Source organism: Bos taurus, chromosome 18 (assembly GCF_002263795.3).
Source record: "Bos taurus isolate L1 Dominette 01449 registration number 42190680 breed Hereford chromosome 18, ARS-UCD2.0, whole genome shotgun sequence".
Classification (NCBI taxonomy): domain Eukaryota; kingdom Metazoa; phylum Chordata; class Mammalia; order Artiodactyla; family Bovidae; genus Bos; species Bos taurus.
The window spans coordinates 55558389-55577392 of record NC_037345.1 but is presented as its reverse complement, the minus strand read 5'-3'; the positions used below and the strand labels follow the sequence as shown (position 1 = coordinate 55577392).

At 55.7% G+C, this 19004-nt stretch overlaps 3 protein-coding genes across 5 annotated transcripts; 2 read left to right on the top strand and 1 right to left on the bottom strand.

Annotated features, from left to right (window-relative positions):
* The first annotated feature begins 729 nt into the window (after window positions 1-729).
* SAXO3 (stabilizer of axonemal microtubules 3) lies at window positions 730-3879 on the top strand. The gene is made up of 5 exons (XM_059877593.1): window positions 730-1315; window positions 1577-1777; window positions 1878-2039; window positions 2739-2866; window positions 3270-3879. The coding sequence occupies exons 1-5, from the start codon at window positions 1160-1162 to the stop codon at window positions 3637-3639; spliced, it is 1017 nt and encodes a 338-aa protein (XP_059733576.1). The 5' UTR covers window positions 730-1159; the 3' UTR covers window positions 3640-3879.
* Window positions 3880-3958: 79 nt separating this feature from the next.
* LHB (luteinizing hormone subunit beta) lies at window positions 3959-5551 on the top strand. Of its 2 annotated transcripts, none has more exons than XM_010814991.4 (3): window positions 3959-4497; window positions 4799-4966; window positions 5218-5551. In XM_010814991.4, the coding sequence occupies exons 1-3, from the start codon at window positions 4483-4485 to the stop codon at window positions 5455-5457; spliced, it is 423 nt and encodes a 140-aa protein (XP_010813293.1). In that variant the 5' UTR covers window positions 3959-4482; the 3' UTR covers window positions 5458-5551. The 2 variants fall into 2 exon arrangements, with proteins under 2 accessions (XP_010813293.1, NP_776355.1); NM_173930.1 differs by having other exon boundaries at window positions 4483-4497; window positions 5215-5457.
* An 84-nt stretch (window positions 5552-5635) lies between these two features.
* On the bottom strand, window positions 5636-18478 carry RUVBL2 (RuvB like AAA ATPase 2). Of its 2 annotated transcripts, none has more exons than XM_024978129.2 (15): window positions 18242-18478; window positions 16061-16115; window positions 15731-15786; window positions 15305-15446; window positions 13375-13504; window positions 13162-13228; window positions 10235-10341; window positions 10057-10150; window positions 9576-9699; window positions 9159-9253; window positions 8948-9066; window positions 6804-6923; window positions 6296-6425; window positions 5851-5965; window positions 5636-5751 (listed from the first exon to the last, which is right to left on the bottom strand). In XM_024978129.2, the coding sequence occupies exons 4-15, from the start codon at window positions 15432-15434 to the stop codon at window positions 5726-5728; spliced, it is 1257 nt and encodes a 418-aa protein (XP_024833897.1). In that variant the 5' UTR covers window positions 15435-15446; window positions 15731-15786; window positions 16061-16115; window positions 18242-18478; the 3' UTR covers window positions 5636-5725.
* Between the last annotated feature and the right edge of the window lie 526 nt (window positions 18479-19004).

The window sequence follows — 19004 nt, the reverse complement described above, 5'->3', positions numbered from 1 at the left end:
CCAGAGGCCTGAATGAGGGGGGTCTGTGGAATCCTGGGGCAGCTGCAGAAGGCAGCCTCAGTTTTCCCTGTCTGAAGAATGGGTTGGTGGAAAGAGAATGGGGACTGAGAAGGCAGAGGCTTTGATCAAAAGGGTTTTAAAGTGAGGAACTGACAAGAGAACTCAGAGGTAGACCCCACACCCTCAGAACACCCATTCATATGTTACCACTCTGTAGGCACACATATGTGCACACTCGCACACATGCACACACACATTTTTGCCTTTGTTTCTACAATCTTGTGTTCTAGGTTTGTGGTTCCTGCTCTCTTCTGCCACCTCCTTTGCTGTTGCTGTCTAAATTCTTGTCCCATAATCTCTGGGTCACTAGCTCTCTTTCTGTCCCTGCTTCTCACTCGCTGTCTCTCACTCACTCTTGTATGTATTTTTCTCATTCATCAAAACTCTTTCCACATCCCCCTCTTTATTGCTAAGTATTTCCCTCTGGGTCCCTCCGTCTTCGCCCACCCCCATACCCAGGTGGAAGTTTTCAACCAAATCAAAGGCAGGCAGGACAGACGAAGCCGAAGCTGATGCTGACTCCTTCAGCACACACAGGGAGGGAGGGCGAACCCCGGGGAAGTCTGGAAATCGTTACCCACCCCCTCACCCCCATCCCCCCTCTGCCGCTAGAGGTGGGCTGTCCTGGCAGAGGGAGGAGGTAGCTAAGAAGGCTGGGACCTTATAAGGAAGTGGGGGGGGGGGTTGTTTCTCTTGGATTCCCTGATGTGCTGGGTGACTCTGTCCTCCTTCCACTCTGTCTCTCTATTTCTGGGTCTCTGACACGCCCCCAGGTCCCAGCCCCTCGCTCTCTGCTGCCCGCTCTCTGGGTCTCAGACTCTAAACTCTGAATTTCTATTCCCCTCCCTCCCTCCGCCTCTTACCCTCCTCTCCCTCTGGGTGTCCCCCCACCATTTATCTGAGCTTTTGTCCCCTTCTTGGGGGTCTCTGCACTCTCTCAAAATCCCCGTTCCTCCAAGCCTGAGTCTCTTATTCTATCCATCCAGCTACACACTAATAGGCCCTCCATTGGCTGCGTTCAGGGTGGGCGGGTTCTGTCACCCGGGGCGACAGCAACAACAAGCCTGCTCCTGCTAGGCTACGGGGCAGGGGTGGGACCATGGCGGGTCGGACCCTAGCTCTGCGCTACGGTCCCCCATGGTCCCCCATCTCTGGGACCGAGGTGCCTGGATCCTGGCCCAACTGGCATCTCACGAGCAGTGGCGTCGCCCACCACTTTATCCCGCCCGTGTCCTTCCCCCCGCCCACTGTGCAGGTGAGAGGACCCTAGCCTCTTGGCCAAGAGGAGACTGGGGTCCCAGACTCAAGGAGGAGCCTGGGGATTCAGACACTTGCTGAGAGAAAGGGCGATTTGGGGCTTCGACTCCTGTCTGACTGAAGGAGCGGGGTCTCAGGGTCTGGGGCCGAGAGAGGAGGCGCCAGCGAACCCAGATGCCTGGAACAGGCGGGAGGAAAGGGCTGGGAGCTGACCAGACTCCTGAGTCCTTTCAGCTGACTGCCCGCACCTTCTGCTCAGTCCACGGTCGCGGAGCCCCTGCCCCCGGCCTCAAAGCAGGATTTGCATATCTGGGCTTTCGACGAGGTCATCAGCAGATGGGAGACAACCTCGGGCTCAGCTCTCGTGCCTAAGACCCACGGAGGGCCCTACGCCCAGCCCAAGACCCCAGAACCTGCGAACCCCACCCGGGCTGTGGGGATCAAGGATTTAGGGGAAAAAGTAAGGTTCTGGGATGCCCAGGTCCGGGGTAGACAGGGCTGGGGGCTGCATTGGAATCCCGTGCACCCTCACGCTGGGTCCCCGCCTCGCCTTCTCTCAGCTCAGACATCGCGGCTGGCGCCTCCCTCTGATCACCAAGCACCAGTGCAGTGAGACGAAGGCGCAGTACGGCGGCTGGCCCGACCTGGACCGGGGACCCACCTCTTATTTCGGGCCCCAACCCCTAGAGCTTGCGGACCACCACCGAGGGGGCCCTTCCCAGGTAGCAGAGAACCGCAGTGGCAGGATCTGGCAGAACTTTGAGCTCCTGGGGTGGGGGGAGGGAGCTCAGAAGCTAGGAACCGGGCTGAGACCCTAGCGCAGGGTCAGAAGAAACTCTAAATCTAGGGGCTAAAGAATGGGACCAAATCTGAAGTTGCATAGACTAGGGGAGGGGTTTGGCACTTTAGAAGCAAAGCCAGAAGGAGACAGGGACTGGGAACCCGAAAGCCCAGCTCTGAGGCTGGTCTAGTAAATCCTGGGGCGGGCCTAGGAGCTAGGGGCGGAGCTACGCAGCCTAAAGTACTCGAGGGCGGAGCTCGAATATTCTGAGGCCGGTTTGGTACCGGAGAAAGGGCTGGCTTCTCCTCTTAGGGTAAAGTAAGGAGGAATGGTTTCTGCTGAATTCCAGTGGCGGGACCAATCTAGGGGAGGAGCCAGGGAGGTCTTTCAGTGACTGGGGACTTGGCGGGCAGAATACTTGGATTTTGGAGGTGAGGCTAGTAAGGGTTTTGACTTGCGGCGCAAAGTTGTGCACTGACGTGCAATTGACCAAGGATTCTGATTCTGGGGGCGGGTATCAGGGCCTGGCTCAGAGGGACTGTTGAGACCCAAGAAAGAGGAATTCTCAGTCTGGCACCCAGGACATGGAACGGGTTATGAAAGTTTTCTTGCTCATTCCTCCTCCCCCGATCTTCCTCAGGCTTTAATCCCTTGGACCAAGAACCCCGAGCTGGCCGGCCGGCCTTTCACAATTTCTGACCGGGGCATACTGGACCGCCATCAACTCTATCTGACCACTTCGGCCCGGGATTTTCGGCCCTATTCGAAGTGAGCCTGCGTCCTCGCTTGGCCCCGTCCCCCTGCACAACCCGCGCAGAGGCTGGTGGGATGCCGAGCCCCCCGGTGTTGACTGCCCCTCTCTGACTCAGTAGTCTCGGCCTTCAGTCCCTGAGCGGGCAAGAACCAGAAATTCAAACCCAGCCCCTACCTCTTTTAGCGCTCTGGTTTACTTAGTGTCTACTCTCAGGAACTAGGAGCCCGCAAAGGGCCCAAGAGGGAGTTCCGGATCTGAGGGCATGGCCCTGAGGGTCTAAGGCTGGCCTCTTTTGGTGTTTGAGTCCCCAGATAATTCCCCAGTCCCAAGCCTCCTAAAGGGTCCCAGACTCCTACAAATGTGTCCTCGAGGATCCAGCTGTGCCATCCCCATCCTGCCTCCACCCCAACCCAACAGGAAGGAGTCGTCAAGCTATCCTTGCAAGGATTCGATGACCTCAAACTTCGGGGAGACGCCCCAGGCCGGCGGCCACAGCCAGAAGCAGCTGCCTTGTCCGTCCTCCTCTCGGCCACCCCAGCGGGCGAAAATCCGCTTGCCTCGCGGCCGCCCCGTAATACCCGTCGTGCCTCACCGCGGGGCGCTGACTCTGGCTCAGGAATCTTACAACCTCCCGCTGCACCCACTCCGCCGGCTGGATCGTTTCTGCCCGCTGGAGCTGCCCTGGGGCGGCCCCCACTGGAAGCCGGTGTCAGGCATCTACAGCGTGCCTCATGCCTACCGCACCGAGAACTCCAACTACGGCAGCTTGAAGCCAGCGTTGGTCTGAATCAGACCAGCCAGCCCCGCCCTGGACACGCCCCCCGAGACGAGGCGGGGCCAAGCCTGGGAGACCGCGACTAGGGGCTCGCTGGTCGGGGCTAGGAGGGCCCCGCCCATCTGGGGGCGGACCAGATCTTGGTCCTTGGGCGGGGCGGATCTAAGGTCCACTCAATTGAGGGGGCAGGACTTCTGCGGCTGAAGGGGCACAGCTTATCTTTCGCTAAGAGTTAAAAGAGCCTAAATCATGCTCTTTGCTGGGTTTGGTTCCGGCATCCTGGCTTTTGGGACCCGGGTGTGGGGCAGGTGGGATTCCACTGAATCCTTTTTGGAGGGGCGGCGCGAGTGGACCCCGACTACCTCTGGCCACAGAATCCGATATTGAAGCTACGCCCCTCCTAAGAAGTCGGATTTAGGCTTTGGCCGCTGGAGCAGGGTTGAGGCTGCAGCCAATCACCATCGGAAAATTGTCAGAGGGGCGGTGCTGCAGCCTCTGCCGGGTCCCCTCATGATAGGTAGAGGCGCGTTCACAAGGCAAGCGGCACTGCTGAGGGCCTCCAATATCCGATTTCTTGCACTCCCACCACGACCTCCCTAGCACCTGGGGATTGAGCCTGTGAAGTCACCTTCTCCTTGGGTGTCTTCTGCTTCATGGTACGGGAGCCACTCAGGGAGTGGTGGGGGAGGGATGTGCCATTGAGCCACTCTTGCCTCTCCCTGACCTTGTCTGCCTCTCGCCCCCGGGGAGATTAGTGTCCAGGTTACCCCACCATGCTGCCACCCCCGGCGGCCTTGCCGCCCCCACAGCCTGCAGGTATAAGACCAGGTAAACACAGCAGGGGAGGCACCAAGGATGGAGATGTTCCAGGTAAGTCTGTAGGGCCCCTTGAGACTCCATCCAGGAAACAGCTGGGAGGAAGTGGGAGAGTCCGGGGATCTGGTGAAGGAGGCCTCTTTCTAGAAGGGTGTGGGGAGAACAGTAGGCCTGCCAGTGGGAGGAGGGCAGCAGGTGGGGCCTGAGGTCTTGGGGTGTCTGGGGTCCCTGGGGATGGGCAATCCTTGAATGGAAGGTGGCAGGCACAGGAGCTGGGTCCCTGAACGTGTGCATGCAGGGCTCGGGGGGTGGGGTGAGGGCTCTGGCTGGCCCTGAGGCACTGGCCTTGTCCTAGGGACTGCTGCTGTGGCTGCTGCTGGGCGTGGCCGGGGTGTGGGCTTCCAGGGGGCCACTGCGGCCGCTGTGCCAGCCCATCAACGCCACCCTGGCGGCTGAGAAGGAGGCCTGCCCTGTCTGTATCACTTTCACCACCAGCATCTGCGCCGGCTACTGCCCCAGCATGGTGAGCTGCCGAAGGCGGGCGGGTGCCAACTCAGCTCCAGGCAGATTACTCGGGGCCAGGCCCATAGAAGACCGGAAGTGGCACTGGGAGTGGAAGGGTGGCCTGCCGCTTGGGGAAGGGGCCGGGCAGGTGGGAGGGAGAGCACAGAGGGTCCCCTGGACGCCTGAGTCTGGGATCTGTGGGGTGCAGTGAGGGAGCTCGGGGGAGAGCTCGGCCCCACAGAGACACTCAAGCTCCCCACCCTCCAGAAGCGGGTGCTGCCTGTCATCCTGCCGCCCATGCCCCAGCGGGTGTGCACCTACCATGAGCTGCGCTTCGCCTCCGTTCGGCTCCCCGGCTGCCCACCTGGAGTGGACCCAATGGTCTCCTTCCCCGTGGCCCTCAGCTGTCACTGTGGACCCTGCCGCCTCAGCAGCACTGACTGCGGGGGTCCCAGAACCCAACCCTTGGCCTGTGACCACCCCCCGCTCCCAGACATCCTCTTCCTCTAAGGATGCCCCACTTCAACCTCCCATGCCCATCCTAACTCTGGAAACCAGCAGACACTCTTCCCCTCCCTTCCCAATAAAGACTTCTCAAACTGCACTCCGGGGTTGTCTTTTTGGGGGCTCGGGTGCGCGCGCGCACACACACACACACACACACACACACACACACACACACAATGGCTCCAGTTTCAGAACCATTTTATACAAAGTCACAGTGTCAGAACTCTAGTAGAAAACGGGGGCGGGAGGTGGGGGGGGAAGGGTGATCAGCTCAGGAGGTGTCCATGGTTTCGCCTTCTGTGGGGGGAAGGAAAGCCACATGGTCAGCACGGCCCAGCAGGCAGGGCCAGGGCTCCCTCCTCCCTCTCCGGGGCAGGCACAGTGGGGGACACTCACTGAGCTCATTGAAGAGGAAGGCATCTTGGTATTCCTTCATGTATTGCGTGGAGCGTGACTCGTCCAGGAAGAGAGAGTAGACCCGCTTGATGTCATCCACCTGCACCTCGGTGCCCTGATGGGGACACGAGACCTCAGGGGGGCCTCACCCAGGAGTCAGGTCACGTCCTGCCATGGCCACCTCCTGGCTGTGGGCCCCACCGCTCCATCCCTCAGTTTCTTTACCTGTAAAATGGACTTAACAGCATCAACTGCAGCCAACAGATATTTACCTAGCACCTCCCATGTGTCAGGCTGGGAGCCACAAAAATAAACCCAAGGGCCTGAAGTTCCCGCCTTCGAGAACTTTTAAGTTCTGGGACTAAATGCCACCGCCTAGGGAAAGTCCTGGGAGTAGCGTGTGGACCGCTCACTCCTCTGACACTGGGTGGACTCGGCGGCTCACCTTGCGTTTCCGGCACACCAAACTGGCAGCCGTGATGAGCTGGATGGCATAGCGTAGCGAGGTCTCCAGCCCGATGCGGGTCAGAACCGTGTAGGCATCCTCACTCATCTCCACGTCTTCTTCCTCACACCTGCGGGCAGGGAGGGGCGGGGGTGTTCAGCCAGGGACAGAGCCATGAGGAGTCAGAGTCCTTGGAAGCCCAGAACGCGGAGTGAGAAGGGCCACCGAGGCAGGAGCTGGACCTCAAACTCGGGCCTCCCGTGCCTCCCCTTTTCAGGGCTCTTTCCCAAGCGCCAGGCACCCGCATAGCCCCTCCCTTGTCCAAAGAGCCCCGGCCCCCCCCCATCAGAGGCCACTGCTCGGATGCCCCGCCCAGTCCTGCTTCTGGCAGGCCAAGTGACCTCCCCCGCAGACCTCAGTGGTCCCCACGTGTCAAGCAGGGTGGACACCAGCCCCTCAGGCCGGCAGCCTGGTCCTGCCCGGGAAGGCCAGGGGCCCCCGCCCGCACCGGATGCGAAGGATCTGCTTTGTGTCTTTCTCGCTGTAGGGGGAGGTGGAGACGATAAGCAGACGGTCCAGCAGGTCAATGGGGATGCCGTGGGGGCTCTGGTAGCTGGTGCCCCGGATCCTGCGGAGGAGGAGGAAGGGAGGGTCATCAGGGTGACGCTCTTAGAACCTGGCTCTCCCTTCTCTAACTTAGAATACCCCACCCCACCCGCCCCCTCCGCCACAGCCCACTCACTGGGCCAAATACCGCTGAGCCTTCAGCTTAGGGCTGGCGTCACTGCCTGACGTGGTAGCCGCCCCCTGACTGCGTCGCTCCCCCTCCGGAGCCAGACTGGTTTGAGCCAGAGATCTAGGTCTGGGATTACTGGATCAAGGTCCCACTCCTCTGCTGGACCCAGAGCTCCACGAGGGAGGGACTGGGCCCACCCTGTACCCCCAATGCACCTGGCCCAGCACAAGGTCAGGCATGTGGCGGGCGCCAGGAAATAGCAGATTCTTGTTATGTGTGGGAGCTGTGATCTATAACTGGGGCGATCACTCAATTACCATGTACTGAACCACTGCCCCGTGGAGGAAACAGTAACACATGGCTAGGCTCTTGGCAGCCTCTGTCACGATTTTTGGCCACCAGATAGCCTGGTTTCAGGTGTTTCTGTTTAAAGATATCCAATTCAGTATATAATATTGACTTTTCATGCTGAACTCAGGCCCACAGCCTCTGAACTTGTGCTTGACGGATGCTATCTAACAAGCGTTTTCTCCATACGGCCCATCCCTGCTGTGCTCAGAGACATTAGACAGCTGGGGGACATTTTATGATTAATTTTTTGGCTGCTCCACACAACATGTGGAATCCTAGTTTCCCAACCAGGGATCGAACCCCTGCTCCCTGCTTTGGCAGTGTGGACTCCCAACCATTTGACTGCCAGCAAAGTCCCCTAGGGGCCATTTTAAACTGCAAAATCATCAGGAACAAACAGCATACAGTGCGACGCCTGTGGCAACAAAGAAAAGGATGCTTGATTACAGCACGTGAGCTGAAACTAGGAGGCGGAGCATTGCCTGCTTTGACCCTCGCCTGGACTGTCTGCCGTGGGCCATTCGATGTTTCCCTGCTCTGCACACGTCCATGAATGACCACCAAAGTGTGGCAAATATCGATTTGGGGGCTACAGATCGTCTGTAGCGAGTAAGCATAATCACAAATATGGAATCTGCAGGATAATGAGGAGTGCCTGGGTTTGCAGCCTCTCACAGGTGATGCCCCTGATCCTGGCCTGACCTGCAGCTGCTACAAACGCGCTCATTTGGATACCAAACTGCAGCCCTGCTGCCTTCCACACGTGACCCAGGGCAAGTCACTGGGCCTTGCCGTCCCCCATCTTGAAAACAGAGCTGAGGGAACTCCTTGGTGGTCCAGTGGTTAGGACTCCGTGCTTCCACTGAAGGGGGCACAGGATTGAGTCCTGGTTGGGAAACTAAGATGTGGCAAGCCGTGTGGCATGGCCAAAAAATAAAATTAGTAAGATAAGGGGCTTCCCTGGTGGTCCAATGATTAAGACGCCAAGCTTCCAACACAGGGGGCACGGGTTAGATCCCTGGTTGGGAACTAAGATCCCACAGGCCCTGCAGTACGTGTCGTGCGGTGAAAGGAATGGAACAGAATGGGGCTGAGACGATATCTACTCCTGAGCTCCTTTTGAGGAAAGGCTGAGCCAAAAGCCAGGGGCAACTTGCTCATTATCCCTGGCAATCGCACCCCTTTCTTCCCTGTGCTTCAGCTGGCACAAGGCCGCAATCATGCACCTGAGCAGCCCCGGGCAGTGGGTCCAGGTGGCTGTGCTGGGTGCAGCCTTCAGGCCCCCGGCTCTTGTGAGCTCTTTGCCCCCCACTTTCTTCTCCCTTCCTTTTGAAGATGAGGTGAGGAACAGCCAGCAGGCATAACCGGGCACAGCAAAACCCTATGGCAGAGGTTCCCAAGTTTTATGGTATCTGGTACTCTTCCTGCCTCAGGGATTTTTCCACTGTATCCTTAGGTCAAGAGAAATACTAAGCTGCATTCCCTTTATTTCTATTCAGCAGTGAGGTATAAGCGACTTGCTCCCTGTTCTCCCAGGGGCCTCCTCAGGGGCCGGCAGGGCTCACCGGGTGATGCCGCGGTTGGTAGCCATGATGAGGACAGGCGCCATGTCACTCTCCAGGGCCCGGTTGAGGAAGGAGAAGCTCTCAATGTCCAGCATGTGGACCTCGTCGATGAACAGCACCTGGGGGCCATTGGGCAGGTGTCAAGCCCACCCCCCGCACCCCATGCCCCTCTTCTCCCACGCCCCCCACCTGGCCTGGCCCAGGTACTCACGCCAGGGATGATCTCTGCCTTGCCCTCCTCCCGCCATTCGGCCACCTTGGCGTTGATCTGCTCTCGGACTTCGGACTTGATCTCTCCTGTGTCGCCTGCGGGAGGCAGGGGTTGGGGTGGGGGGCAGAGTGTCAGAGAGGAGAAGGGATCCAGGGCCGGGGGTGGGGGAAGGCAGTGGACGAAGGCAGAGAGAGACGGGACGCCGGGGACACAGAGAGCAAGCTGGAGTGGTGACTGACAGTGGCTGGGGACTCAGACCTCCCAGAGAGGCAACAGATAGGGAGAGACGAACCAAACCACAGGTGGAGAAGAACGGAAGCCGGCAAAGAGGGATGGCAGAGAGAGGGAGAGGGGAAAGAGGGCTGGGAGGGGCGGGGGGAGGGAGCCGCCTGCGGGGGTGGGACGGGAGGGCCTCACCTGAGAAGAGGGCCAGGAAGCCCTGGGTGCGGGAGTTGATGACGTCGATCTCATGGAGAGACACCGTGTGCACCACCTCCTTGCGCTTCTGCAGCTCCCCGTCTGGGCACTGCACGAACTTGGTCTATGGGCCGGGGTGGGGTTCGGGGTAGACAAGGGCAGAAAAGAGCATGAAGCGGGGGCCCCGGGGCTGTCGAGCACATACGGGCTCCCTGGAATGGAGCTAGGAACCCAGGTGGGGGTTATGCAGAAACCCCAGGCCTGAGGGGTAAAGACTCGGGCAGCCCAGAGCACTGAAGGACACACGGGTTCCTGGAGGACCCCGGAAACCCCTGGCTGTCCTGGAGAGGACAGGGAAGCACCAGGAGGGCCAGGGCCACAGGGCTGGCTGACAGAAGGGTCCGGATGCTGCAGGAGCTGGGGGTGGGGGAGAGGGAAGCATGCTGGTGTCTGAGCGAGGGGGCCCAGGAGCCCTGCCCACCTGGGAGCCCATGGCGTCATAGTCTCGAGCCCGTGTGAAGGAGCGTCCCAGCTTGGAGATCTTGCCTGTAGCCTTGTCGATGGTGATCACGTCCCTGCAGGGGAAGGCGGGCAGGGGTGAGGACAGGAAGGGCCGGAGCTCCCCTACCCTGGCCAGCGGTGTGGCCCCCATTGCTCACCCGGCCTGGACCTTGTCCTTGGTCAGGGACTCGATCATCTTGGTGCCCAGGTCATATATGGTCTCCATCTCTGTGGTCTTGAGGGTCAGCTTGCCGACTTTGGAGCCCTGAGGGGTGACAGGTAAGGGGTTTAGAGGGGGCCCTGATGTCTCCCCAGCACAGCTTCAGAACCAGCATGACATGGGGCAGTGCTGGGGGCTTCATGAAGATATCCACTGTCACAGCCTCGGTGACAGCTTTGTGGGTATGTGTATGTCAAAACCTAAAATCCTGAAAACTTTCTGGGGCATGGCTTTTTGGAGGTCAGTTGCGCCTTAATAAAGCTGTTATTAAAAATCCAGTAAAGGGGACTTGCCTGGAAGTCCAGTGCATAAGACTCTGTACTCTTAATGCAGGGGACCCAGGTTCGATCCCTGGTCAGGGAACTAGATCCCATATGCCACAACTAAGACCTGGCTCAGCCTAAATAAATAAATAAAACCAGTAAAGAAACAAACAGGGACTTCCCTGGTGGTCCAGTGATCAAAACACCACACTGTCCAGGCAGGAGACGTGGGTTTGATCCCTGGTTGAGGAACTGAGATCCCACATGTCGTGAGCACTGCCCCTGCCCCCCAAAGAGAAACAAACAAAAACCTGAAAGACAAAATCTGTAAAAATAACAGGTACCTGAGGTCCCACCGAAGGGTCAAGGGGGAGGACCCACTCTAACATTTGTTTTTCATACCCAAATAAAAGGTGGTCTTTTGCTAACCACAAACCCAGAAGAACACAGCTAAACACAGCTAAGATAACAAAAATGCCACACCCCACCCCCAAGAGATAAGCCAAGAAAACAAAAATGCCATACACCCTCCCCACCAGATAAGCTAAGAAAACAAAACATCACACTCCCCGCCCCCCCAAGGTAAACAGTCACCAAGTCTGGGCTTTTCCCAGCACATCCTGTCTCACCTGTTTCCTGGAGGTGTTTTCATAGCGAGATGCTCCCTTTGTAGGGAGAGGTGGCAGGTGGGTTTGGGGAGGGAGTTAAAGGGAGTTTTGGTTGTTCATTTACAGTTTTTCTTTTTGGCTGTGCTGGGTCTTGGCTGGGGCATGCGGATCTTAATTCCCTGAGCAGGGATCGAACCCAGGCCCCCTGCATTGGAAGCACAGAGTCCCAGCCATTGCACCACCAGGAAGCCCCTGGTTGTTCATTTTGATGAGGATAGATCCATGGATTTCTTTTGTAATCTCTTTAAACTCTAATTTAAAGAACTATCTGGGGAATAGCTTTCCCTATACTTCAAGAGTCTTCCACCATGGTTTTTTTTTCTACCATGTTTTTAAAATTCAAAATTTAATTGCCAATGCTAAGTCGCTTCAGTCGTGTCCGACTCTGTGCGACCCCAGAGACGGCAGCCCACCAGGCTCCCCCGTCCCTGGGATTCTCCAGGCAAGAACACTGGAGTGGGTTGCCATTTCCTTCTCCAATGCATGAAAGTGAAAAGTGAAAGTGAAGTCGCTCAGTAGTGTCCCACTCTTAGCAACCCCATGGATTGCAGACTACCAGGCTCCTCCATCCATGGGATTTTCCAAGCAAGAGTACTGGAGTGGGGTGCCATTGCCTTCTCCGTTAATTGCCAATAGATAAGACTAATTTAGGAGGCTGTTACAAGTGCTAAAAGCGCAACTGACCGAAATTATTCACTTTAAGTCTATTTCCACTGAAAATGAGAAGCTAATGAAAAAAGAGGAGGATGTTCCTACAAGACACAGAAACAGAAGGTAGGACTGTGCATCAGGTCAATGGACTTGAAGCAATTTTAGATTTCCTTTTATTTAGCATTTTATTAACACCTGTAACTTAATATTTAACAGAGAAGTACAAACACGGATGAACCTCAAAGACATACACAAAAAGTCGTATATTGTCGGATTCCATCAGAGGCAAATCCATTAAGACAGGAAGTAGATTTGTGGTTGCCAGGGACTGCGGGTGGGGTGGGAGGGAAGGAGGAGCGACTCTGAAGGGGTTGATGGTTAGTTTATGTTGTGTGATTTTATGTCGGTGAAAAACAAGAGACCTAAGAGACCAAAGAGAGATCGAGATGAAGGGGAAACCAGACTATGAAAGAAGACTTAAAAGACATGAAGTTTTTAACATGGGCAATCTTGGACTACACAGGTGGGTGATAAAAGCTAATGAAACTCAAACAGGTGAGGGCGGCCATTTCTATGGTGTACTGCAGAAAGAGGCAGAAGGAAGGGGCAGGGGTGGGGTGCTGGCTAAGTTTTAGGTTTTTTACAAATCTTTTTTTTCAGTTTTGTTTTGGATGTGACCATTTTTTAAAGTCCTTATTGAATTTGTTACAATATTGCTTCTGCTCTGTCTTGGTTTTATGGCTGAGTGGCATGTAGGATCAATTCCCTGACCAGGAATTGAATCTGTGGTGGAATTGCGGAGCCCTAACCACTGGACCACCAGGAAAGTCCTGTTAATTCTTACTGGAGTATAGTTGAGGTATTAGGATTTATAAATCCAACGGGTCTGTAAGCCTATTAGGAATTAACTGTGAGAAACTTCAAAACCTCCTCTGTCATTCCATTGCTTAGTTTGTTTTTTTTTTGGGAAGTATAGTTGATTTACAACATTGCGTTAATTTCTGCTGTACAGCAAAGTGATCCAGTTAGACATAAATATGTTCTTTTCCATATCCTTTTCCATTGTTCCACCACTTAGCTCACAGCGCCCCTCACAAATAGACAAACCGCCATCAATTCAACTGACCCTCTCTTGCCGGCATATGGATGACTCTAAGCTGCATCTCGAATTTTCCATGGGATCATGACCTCAGTGCAGACCCGGCACCGCATTCCACCCCCCCCACTCCCACCGCCGCCGCCCTGCAGCCCTTGGGGTAGCCTAGACTCAGGAGCCGACTCACCGTCCCTGTGGCTGGCCGATCAATCTGGATCTCTACCACCTCCCCTTCGATGATCTCGGTCTCCTCCCTGGCGAGAGAACAGGTCTAAGGAGATAGGCCGTGGCCTGGGCCCTCAGGAACTGCCCACCCCTGTGGGCCCCTGGGCGCAGGACGAGCTGGCATCCCTCAGGGGGCGTCCCGAGGCTGCTGGGAGCTACCATCACTCCTGCTTACTTGATGCGCACGCCGATGGAGCGCCGGAAGGCCTGGGTCAGTGCCTCTGTCTTGCTCATCTCCAAGGAGAAGATCTCACTGCCTGCAATGGCTGTGAATGGGGTGTCGGGGCCCAAGGCCTGCGCCATGCCTGAGGAAGAGGGGAGGCAGTTTGGGTAGGTGGTCCAGGCACCAGGTCCCCACACCTCCCCAACCAGCTCTTCTCCTTCTTCAGACAGGAGGAGCAGGAGAGAGGGGCTGGGTGCTGCAGGGCAGACAGGGAGACTTGCAGAAAGCGAGTGATGGAGGGCCATGTTGGGAGGCCCTGGGTGGGACCCCCATGCTGCCCAGACCAAAAACTTTACGATTCTACAATCATGCCAGACCTGCCTCCCAACCTCTAAGAACTGTTTAGCCTCAGGGCTTGGGGGAGATGAGCAGGGGTGGAGGCAAGGGGCTGAAAGAGAAGGTTAAAAGAGACTGTGCAGGTTCGAATCCCGGCTTCAATGTTTAGCACCATGTTATCTTAAGAAGTCTAAGCTGCTCCCCAAGCCAGCCTGCCCCTCTGGGTAATGGGAACCATAACATAACAAGCGCTGGCAGAGGACGACATTGCTGCATAGGAGCAATGATGGGGGCGGGCAGGCATGCCCTGGTGCTCAGCCGTGACCCCGACATGTGACTGGGACCAGCACAGGGAAGGGCCTCCTCTATGGTCTGGAGCCTGGGGTCAGCTGGCAGACAGCAGGCGGTTCCTGCCATCACTCCAAGCTCCGGGCCTCTCTGCCAGCTCCCCTTCCTGAGGGCTCTACCCAGCTCTGAGCCAAGTCTCCCAGACAGGAAGTCATTGAACCCTCCTGACCAGTGCGAGGTGGCAACTCTTCCTGGTCCCCTTTCCAGAGGCATGCCACACTCTGCGCCTGGGTATCGCACTCCCTACTGTCTGTTCAGGAGACTCCCAGACTTGCTGCGAGTCTCAGTTACAGTACTGACTCACCTTGGATGTCCCTCCTGACAACTGCCACCCCATTCTCGCCCCATCACCCTTCATTGGAAGAGAAGCCTCCTCTGTTCTTTACACGGACAGGACTGTGTCCACGAACACCTGCCCCAGGCTGGAAGCCCCTTAAAGTCAGGACTTCAGTCTTAATCATCTTGGTGTCCCCAGATGTGAGTGTTATTTTTCCTTAACTGAGGACCTAGCTGTTACCTTGAGTCTCACTGCCTGGCCCCACAGTCCAGGCACAAAGGTGAGAGTGAGTGGGAAGAGAGGAGAGTCCAGGAAACCTTCAACAAGGAAAAGATGTCAGAGTGCAGTTTTGAAGGACAGATAAGAGCTCAACAAGGATAAGGGACAGTTGTGAGTAAAAAGCACTTAAATCACTAATGGATTGCAAAAGAGACTGCTGGTTGTCTATACAATGCTCATCTTTCACATCTTCCTTTGTTCCAGAACGCCCATTTCACTAAGGTAGCAGTAGTCCCAATTAACATATAAAAAAAATTTTAATGCCTCTTTCTCTCTTGTGCAGTAGAGTGTGGTCATTAAGTTCTAGTCAATAAAATATAAGCAAGAGAACGTGGGTGCCCTGAGATAGCTCCTTAAAAGGAGCTCCCTCTAGGAGGTACACTCTGATTGCAATTCCTTTCTCCTTCTTCTTATATGGAGTATGGGTGGGATGGCTGGAGCATAGGCCACCTCTTTGCAACCCAAGGTGTCCCTGACATGGAAGCAAGTAATCTTGAGGCAAGAAGGTAGGAGCCCTCATAGGACTGCTCAACAAGCCTGAATTGGCTTATGTTCAGACTCTTCTATGTGAGAACAAACCCTTAGTGTTTAAGCCACTTCCATTTTGTGCTGTCCATAAGACATGGTTGAACCTGACCCTGACTTACATGGGAGGATCATCCAGTGAGGCCAAAAGAGCTACTGCCTGGAGAAGTGCCTTACCCATGGCAATGGCTGTCTTCCCAGTGCCTGGCTGGCCAGCAATGAGAACCGCCCGGCCAGCGATCTTCCCTTCTCGGATCATCTCCAGCACCACACCGGCTGCCCTCCGGGCCGCCAGCTGGCCCACCATGCCCTGGGAAGCCTGGGGGTAGGAGGTGACAGAACATATAAGGAAGGTGACTTTCTACTGAGCTGCTACTGCATTTCGACCACTTCAGGCCCAAACTGTTGGCTAGGCCTTCAGAAAAAAAGGCTTTTCTCCATCCCCATCTTTTAGAGACCTGTGTGTGGCTGAATTGTATAAATACAGCATAGCCGAAGACCTGGAAGATCATAACACAGTCCCTACATTCCCCAGGGCCCTGGGTCCCCTCCACCTGAGGCCTCCCTGGAGCAGCCTTCCCAGCCTGACCCCCTGGGCTCTACCTGCCGTGGCTCCAAGGCATCATCGAGTCCCAGCCCCCGGATGTGGGAGTGAGCGCCTGCGTGCGGGGAAAGAACCAGAAGACACGGTTACCTGCCAGCTCCTGTTGATGCGTGGTGTGAGGGGTTGGGGCCTGGCAGGGTCCACCCCACCCCACCCCTGGGCATCTAATCTGTTCTGGAACTCAGGATCCTCCCTGCTTAGATAGGGGGAGAGATGGGGGGATGGTGTGCAGGACCTTCCCCTCTTGGGGTTCCTGGGTAGGTGGGCTCTGTCAAGGGCACAGGGGCCAGGCAGGCACTAGGGCCCATTCCGGATCCATGCTCACTCACCGATACGCTCAATCCGTGTCACATCACGGATCTCTGGAACCTTGGTTGTGGCTGTCTGGGGTTGGAGGAAGAAGCGTCAGTACAGACTCTGTGGTCCTAGCTGTCCCTCCTGCCCTCCTCCCATGAAACAGTCCTTTTCTCTCCTCCCCAGAGGCAGGCTGGCAGCCCAAACACCAGACCCTCCTTGGCAATCACCCACTAAGGCTGGTGGGTTGACCCCATGACACTGTCAGCCCCAGCTCTCTGTCACTAGGCCTCTGTGTGTGCAGGTCCCTGGGTCCTGTGCTCTCCCCACTCTCCTCACTGAATCACTCAAGCACCAGTCATTAAGGGAGGCCTTCCCTCACTCAGCCCCTGCCTGGCTAGTTCTAGGGTCTCTGGACATCCAAGCAGAAGGAAGGCCTCCCCTGGTAGATCAATCTCATGCCCATAAGAGACTCTGTTGGATCAACGTTCTCAGCTCCAATGGACGCTCTATCCCATAAAGGGCACAACATACATCTCACTGCTTTACCTCAGGGCTCAGTGTTTGGGGTATGAATGAATGACCTTCTGATCTCATTCAACAAGCAGGTACTGAGGCCTCCTGTGTCCCCAGCTCTCCAAAGAGCAAAGTCAGACACTATCCCTTCTCACGAAGGGGGGAGAGATCAGTAAACACTGCCTGGCATAATTCAAGAACCCAGTGGAGATCCTCTCAGATGCTCATGGCAGTGTTATTCATAACCCAAAATATCCATCAGTGGATGAACAGATAAACAAAATACGGGTAGCCATACAACATAATATTATTCAGCCATAAAAAGGTATGAACCTCTAATCCATGCTACAAGGGTAAACCTTGAACACACTATGCTGAATCAAAGAAGCCAGACACAAAAGGTCACCTGTCACATGATTCTATTTATATGCAATGTCCAGAATAGATAAATCCGGAGATATAAAGTAGATCAGTGGCTCTCCAGGGTGAATTCAGAAAGGAGGCCTAAGAAGCCAGCATACTGACCCAACTCCTTGGCCACCTGCCCACAACCCTGTTTCTGCTCACAGATCTCCTCACCAGAATGAGAGGAGATACAGTCATAGGACCCCCAGGAAAACCCTCCTCTCTGGAACCAAGAGTTCAGACTTCCTGATCACCATTAGGTCACATGCCTCCTCCCTTGCTGTTTGTGACCCTTCCCGCTCACTCTTCCTCAGAGGAGGTTGATCACTGCCCCCAAACCACTACCAGAAGATTGAGAACATACTCCCACTCACCCCTACAGAGCCTATCAGACACTACTTGAGACAGAAAAGAGACATTGATCCAGGAATCCCAACCTTTAGCCATCTCAACATAAACAGACCTGCCTCCTACAAAACCTTTCCTTTCACCATAAGCCTCTCCTACCCACTGCTGCCCACTGATCCCATGGAAACAGAGGTCATTATGAAATTCTGCCCCTACCATCCCCTCACACTTCCAATGCTTTATCCACACCCATGGGAACTGCGTCTCAGGAGGGTGGCCACTGCCCTTTCCTCTTCACTTCACCATCCACTCCCCTTTGCCATGACAACAGACACAGGGTGATAGTTCACACCACAGGCACCATCTCATCTCCATCCTAGCCCCATCTTGACTGGGGTTACCCTGAGGACTGAGGCCTCGGGGAAGCCATGTCCAACCCCCAAGCTAAGGCTACATTCTTTCTTTATTCAGACGTTTCTCAGAAAAGTACTTGGGGCCTGGCCCAGTATACTTGGGTCTCTCCAAACGGAGTTCACATGTATTCATTCAAGTGATAACCTATTGAGCATCCACACTGGGCATGCCCTGATGAAGTGCTAGGAATATGAAAACAGTTGAAACAATTCCATTACAAGATCTCAAGCCTCTGTGCCCCCAACCATTTTCGACTCTGCGTTCTCAACACTCTTTCTTTTGGCTCAAGACTCAGTAAGCAACTCCACGATCTGAAGCTCATACGGCAGGTCCCCGCCTGTATTTCTCCCTTGTACTCAGGTACCACCCACACCATCAACAACCCAAGACTGTTTTATGGCTTGGAGCCCAAGATACTACAACCCTTATCAGACTTCAAAGCAAAGGACTGCAGAACTGGCCACTGGTTGCGCCCAGAGGATTGGAAGTTGGAGTTCCTACAAGATGATGGAGTCGGATATGACCACTGATACCGTAAATATTCACTTGAACCCAGGATGCCGGGATCCTAGTCTCTTCTTTTTTCCTCCCTCAGATTCAGAGGCCCAGGCCCCCAGTTCCCTCCTTCCTCAGATCCAGGAGTCAAGGTCCTCAGCCTCCTCTCCACTAAGATCCAAGAGTCCCCGTCCAGTCTCCTGCTTGAGACTCCAGCCCTCAGCACGCCGACACTCACCACGGTTGCCATGATGCTCACCAACCGCCAATATCCTAGCGGAAACGGAAACGCGCTAGGAACGAAGTGTTCTGGCCCCTCTAGACTGCCAAGTCATCCAAAAATCTCGGTGGTTCTTTATAAATATGCAAGCTCTCCTTGTGGGGCGTGGTGTCACTTTTTAGGCCCCGCCCACGCGCCGAGGCTGCGTCCGTTCCTCTCGCCTCCTGGCTCCTCCTCCTTTTACCCAGAGCCTCCTCGCTAAGGCGATTGCAAAACACTTTTAACACTTCTTCGGGCAACCACACGTTCCCCACGCTTCCTTTCCTCCTTGTCGACCGTCTTCCCTCCCACTCCAACTCTGGGGCCTCAGCTTCGGATTGACAGGGTTGAAGGCCAATCAGCTAGCGCAGCAGCAAACCCCGTTCACCCGAGCTCCCTTCAGCTGTCGAGGCGGAGGCGGGGCCGAGCCGAGTGAACGCTACACTGTCCACCAATGAGAAGATGCGGGAGCCCCGCCCCCGGGCGCAGACCAATGGCGTTGGCCGGGGGGCGGGCGCCGCCTCCTGGTGGCCGCAAGGTTT

What these genes read in the sequence shown, in the direction of transcription:
- SAXO3 (XM_059877593.1), top strand. Translation starts at nt 1,160, where the DNA reads ATGGCGGGTCGGACCCTAGCTCTGCGCTACGGTCCCCCATGGTCCCCC. An exon ending in TCAAGGATTTAGGGGAAAAA is followed by an intron (nt 1,778 to 1,877) that starts GTAAGGTTCTGG and finishes GCCTTCTCTCAG; the next exon opens with CTCAGACATCGCGGCTGGCG. An exon ending in ACCGAGGGGGCCCTTCCCAG is followed by an intron (nt 2,040 to 2,738) that starts GTAGCAGAGAAC and finishes GATCTTCCTCAG; the next exon opens with GCTTTAATCCCTTGGACCAA.
- LHB (NM_173930.1), top strand. An exon ending in CCGGCTACTGCCCCAGCATG is followed by an intron (nt 4,967 to 5,214) that starts GTGAGCTGCCGA and finishes CCCACCCTCCAG; the next exon opens with AAGCGGGTGCTGCCTGTCAT.
- RUVBL2 (XM_024978129.2), bottom strand. Translation starts at nt 15,434, where the DNA reads ATGGTGGGCCAGCTGGCGGCCCGGAGGGCAGCCGGTGTGGTGCTGGAG. An exon ending in TCCATCGGCGTGCGCATCAA is followed by an intron (nt 13,229 to 13,374) that starts GTAAGCAGGAGT and finishes TTCTCTCGCCAG; the next exon opens with GGAGGAGACCGAGATCATCG. An exon ending in ATCGGCCAGCCACAGGGACG is followed by an intron (nt 10,342 to 13,161) that starts GTGAGTCGGCTC and finishes GTCACCCCTCAG; the next exon opens with GGCTCCAAAGTCGGCAAGCT.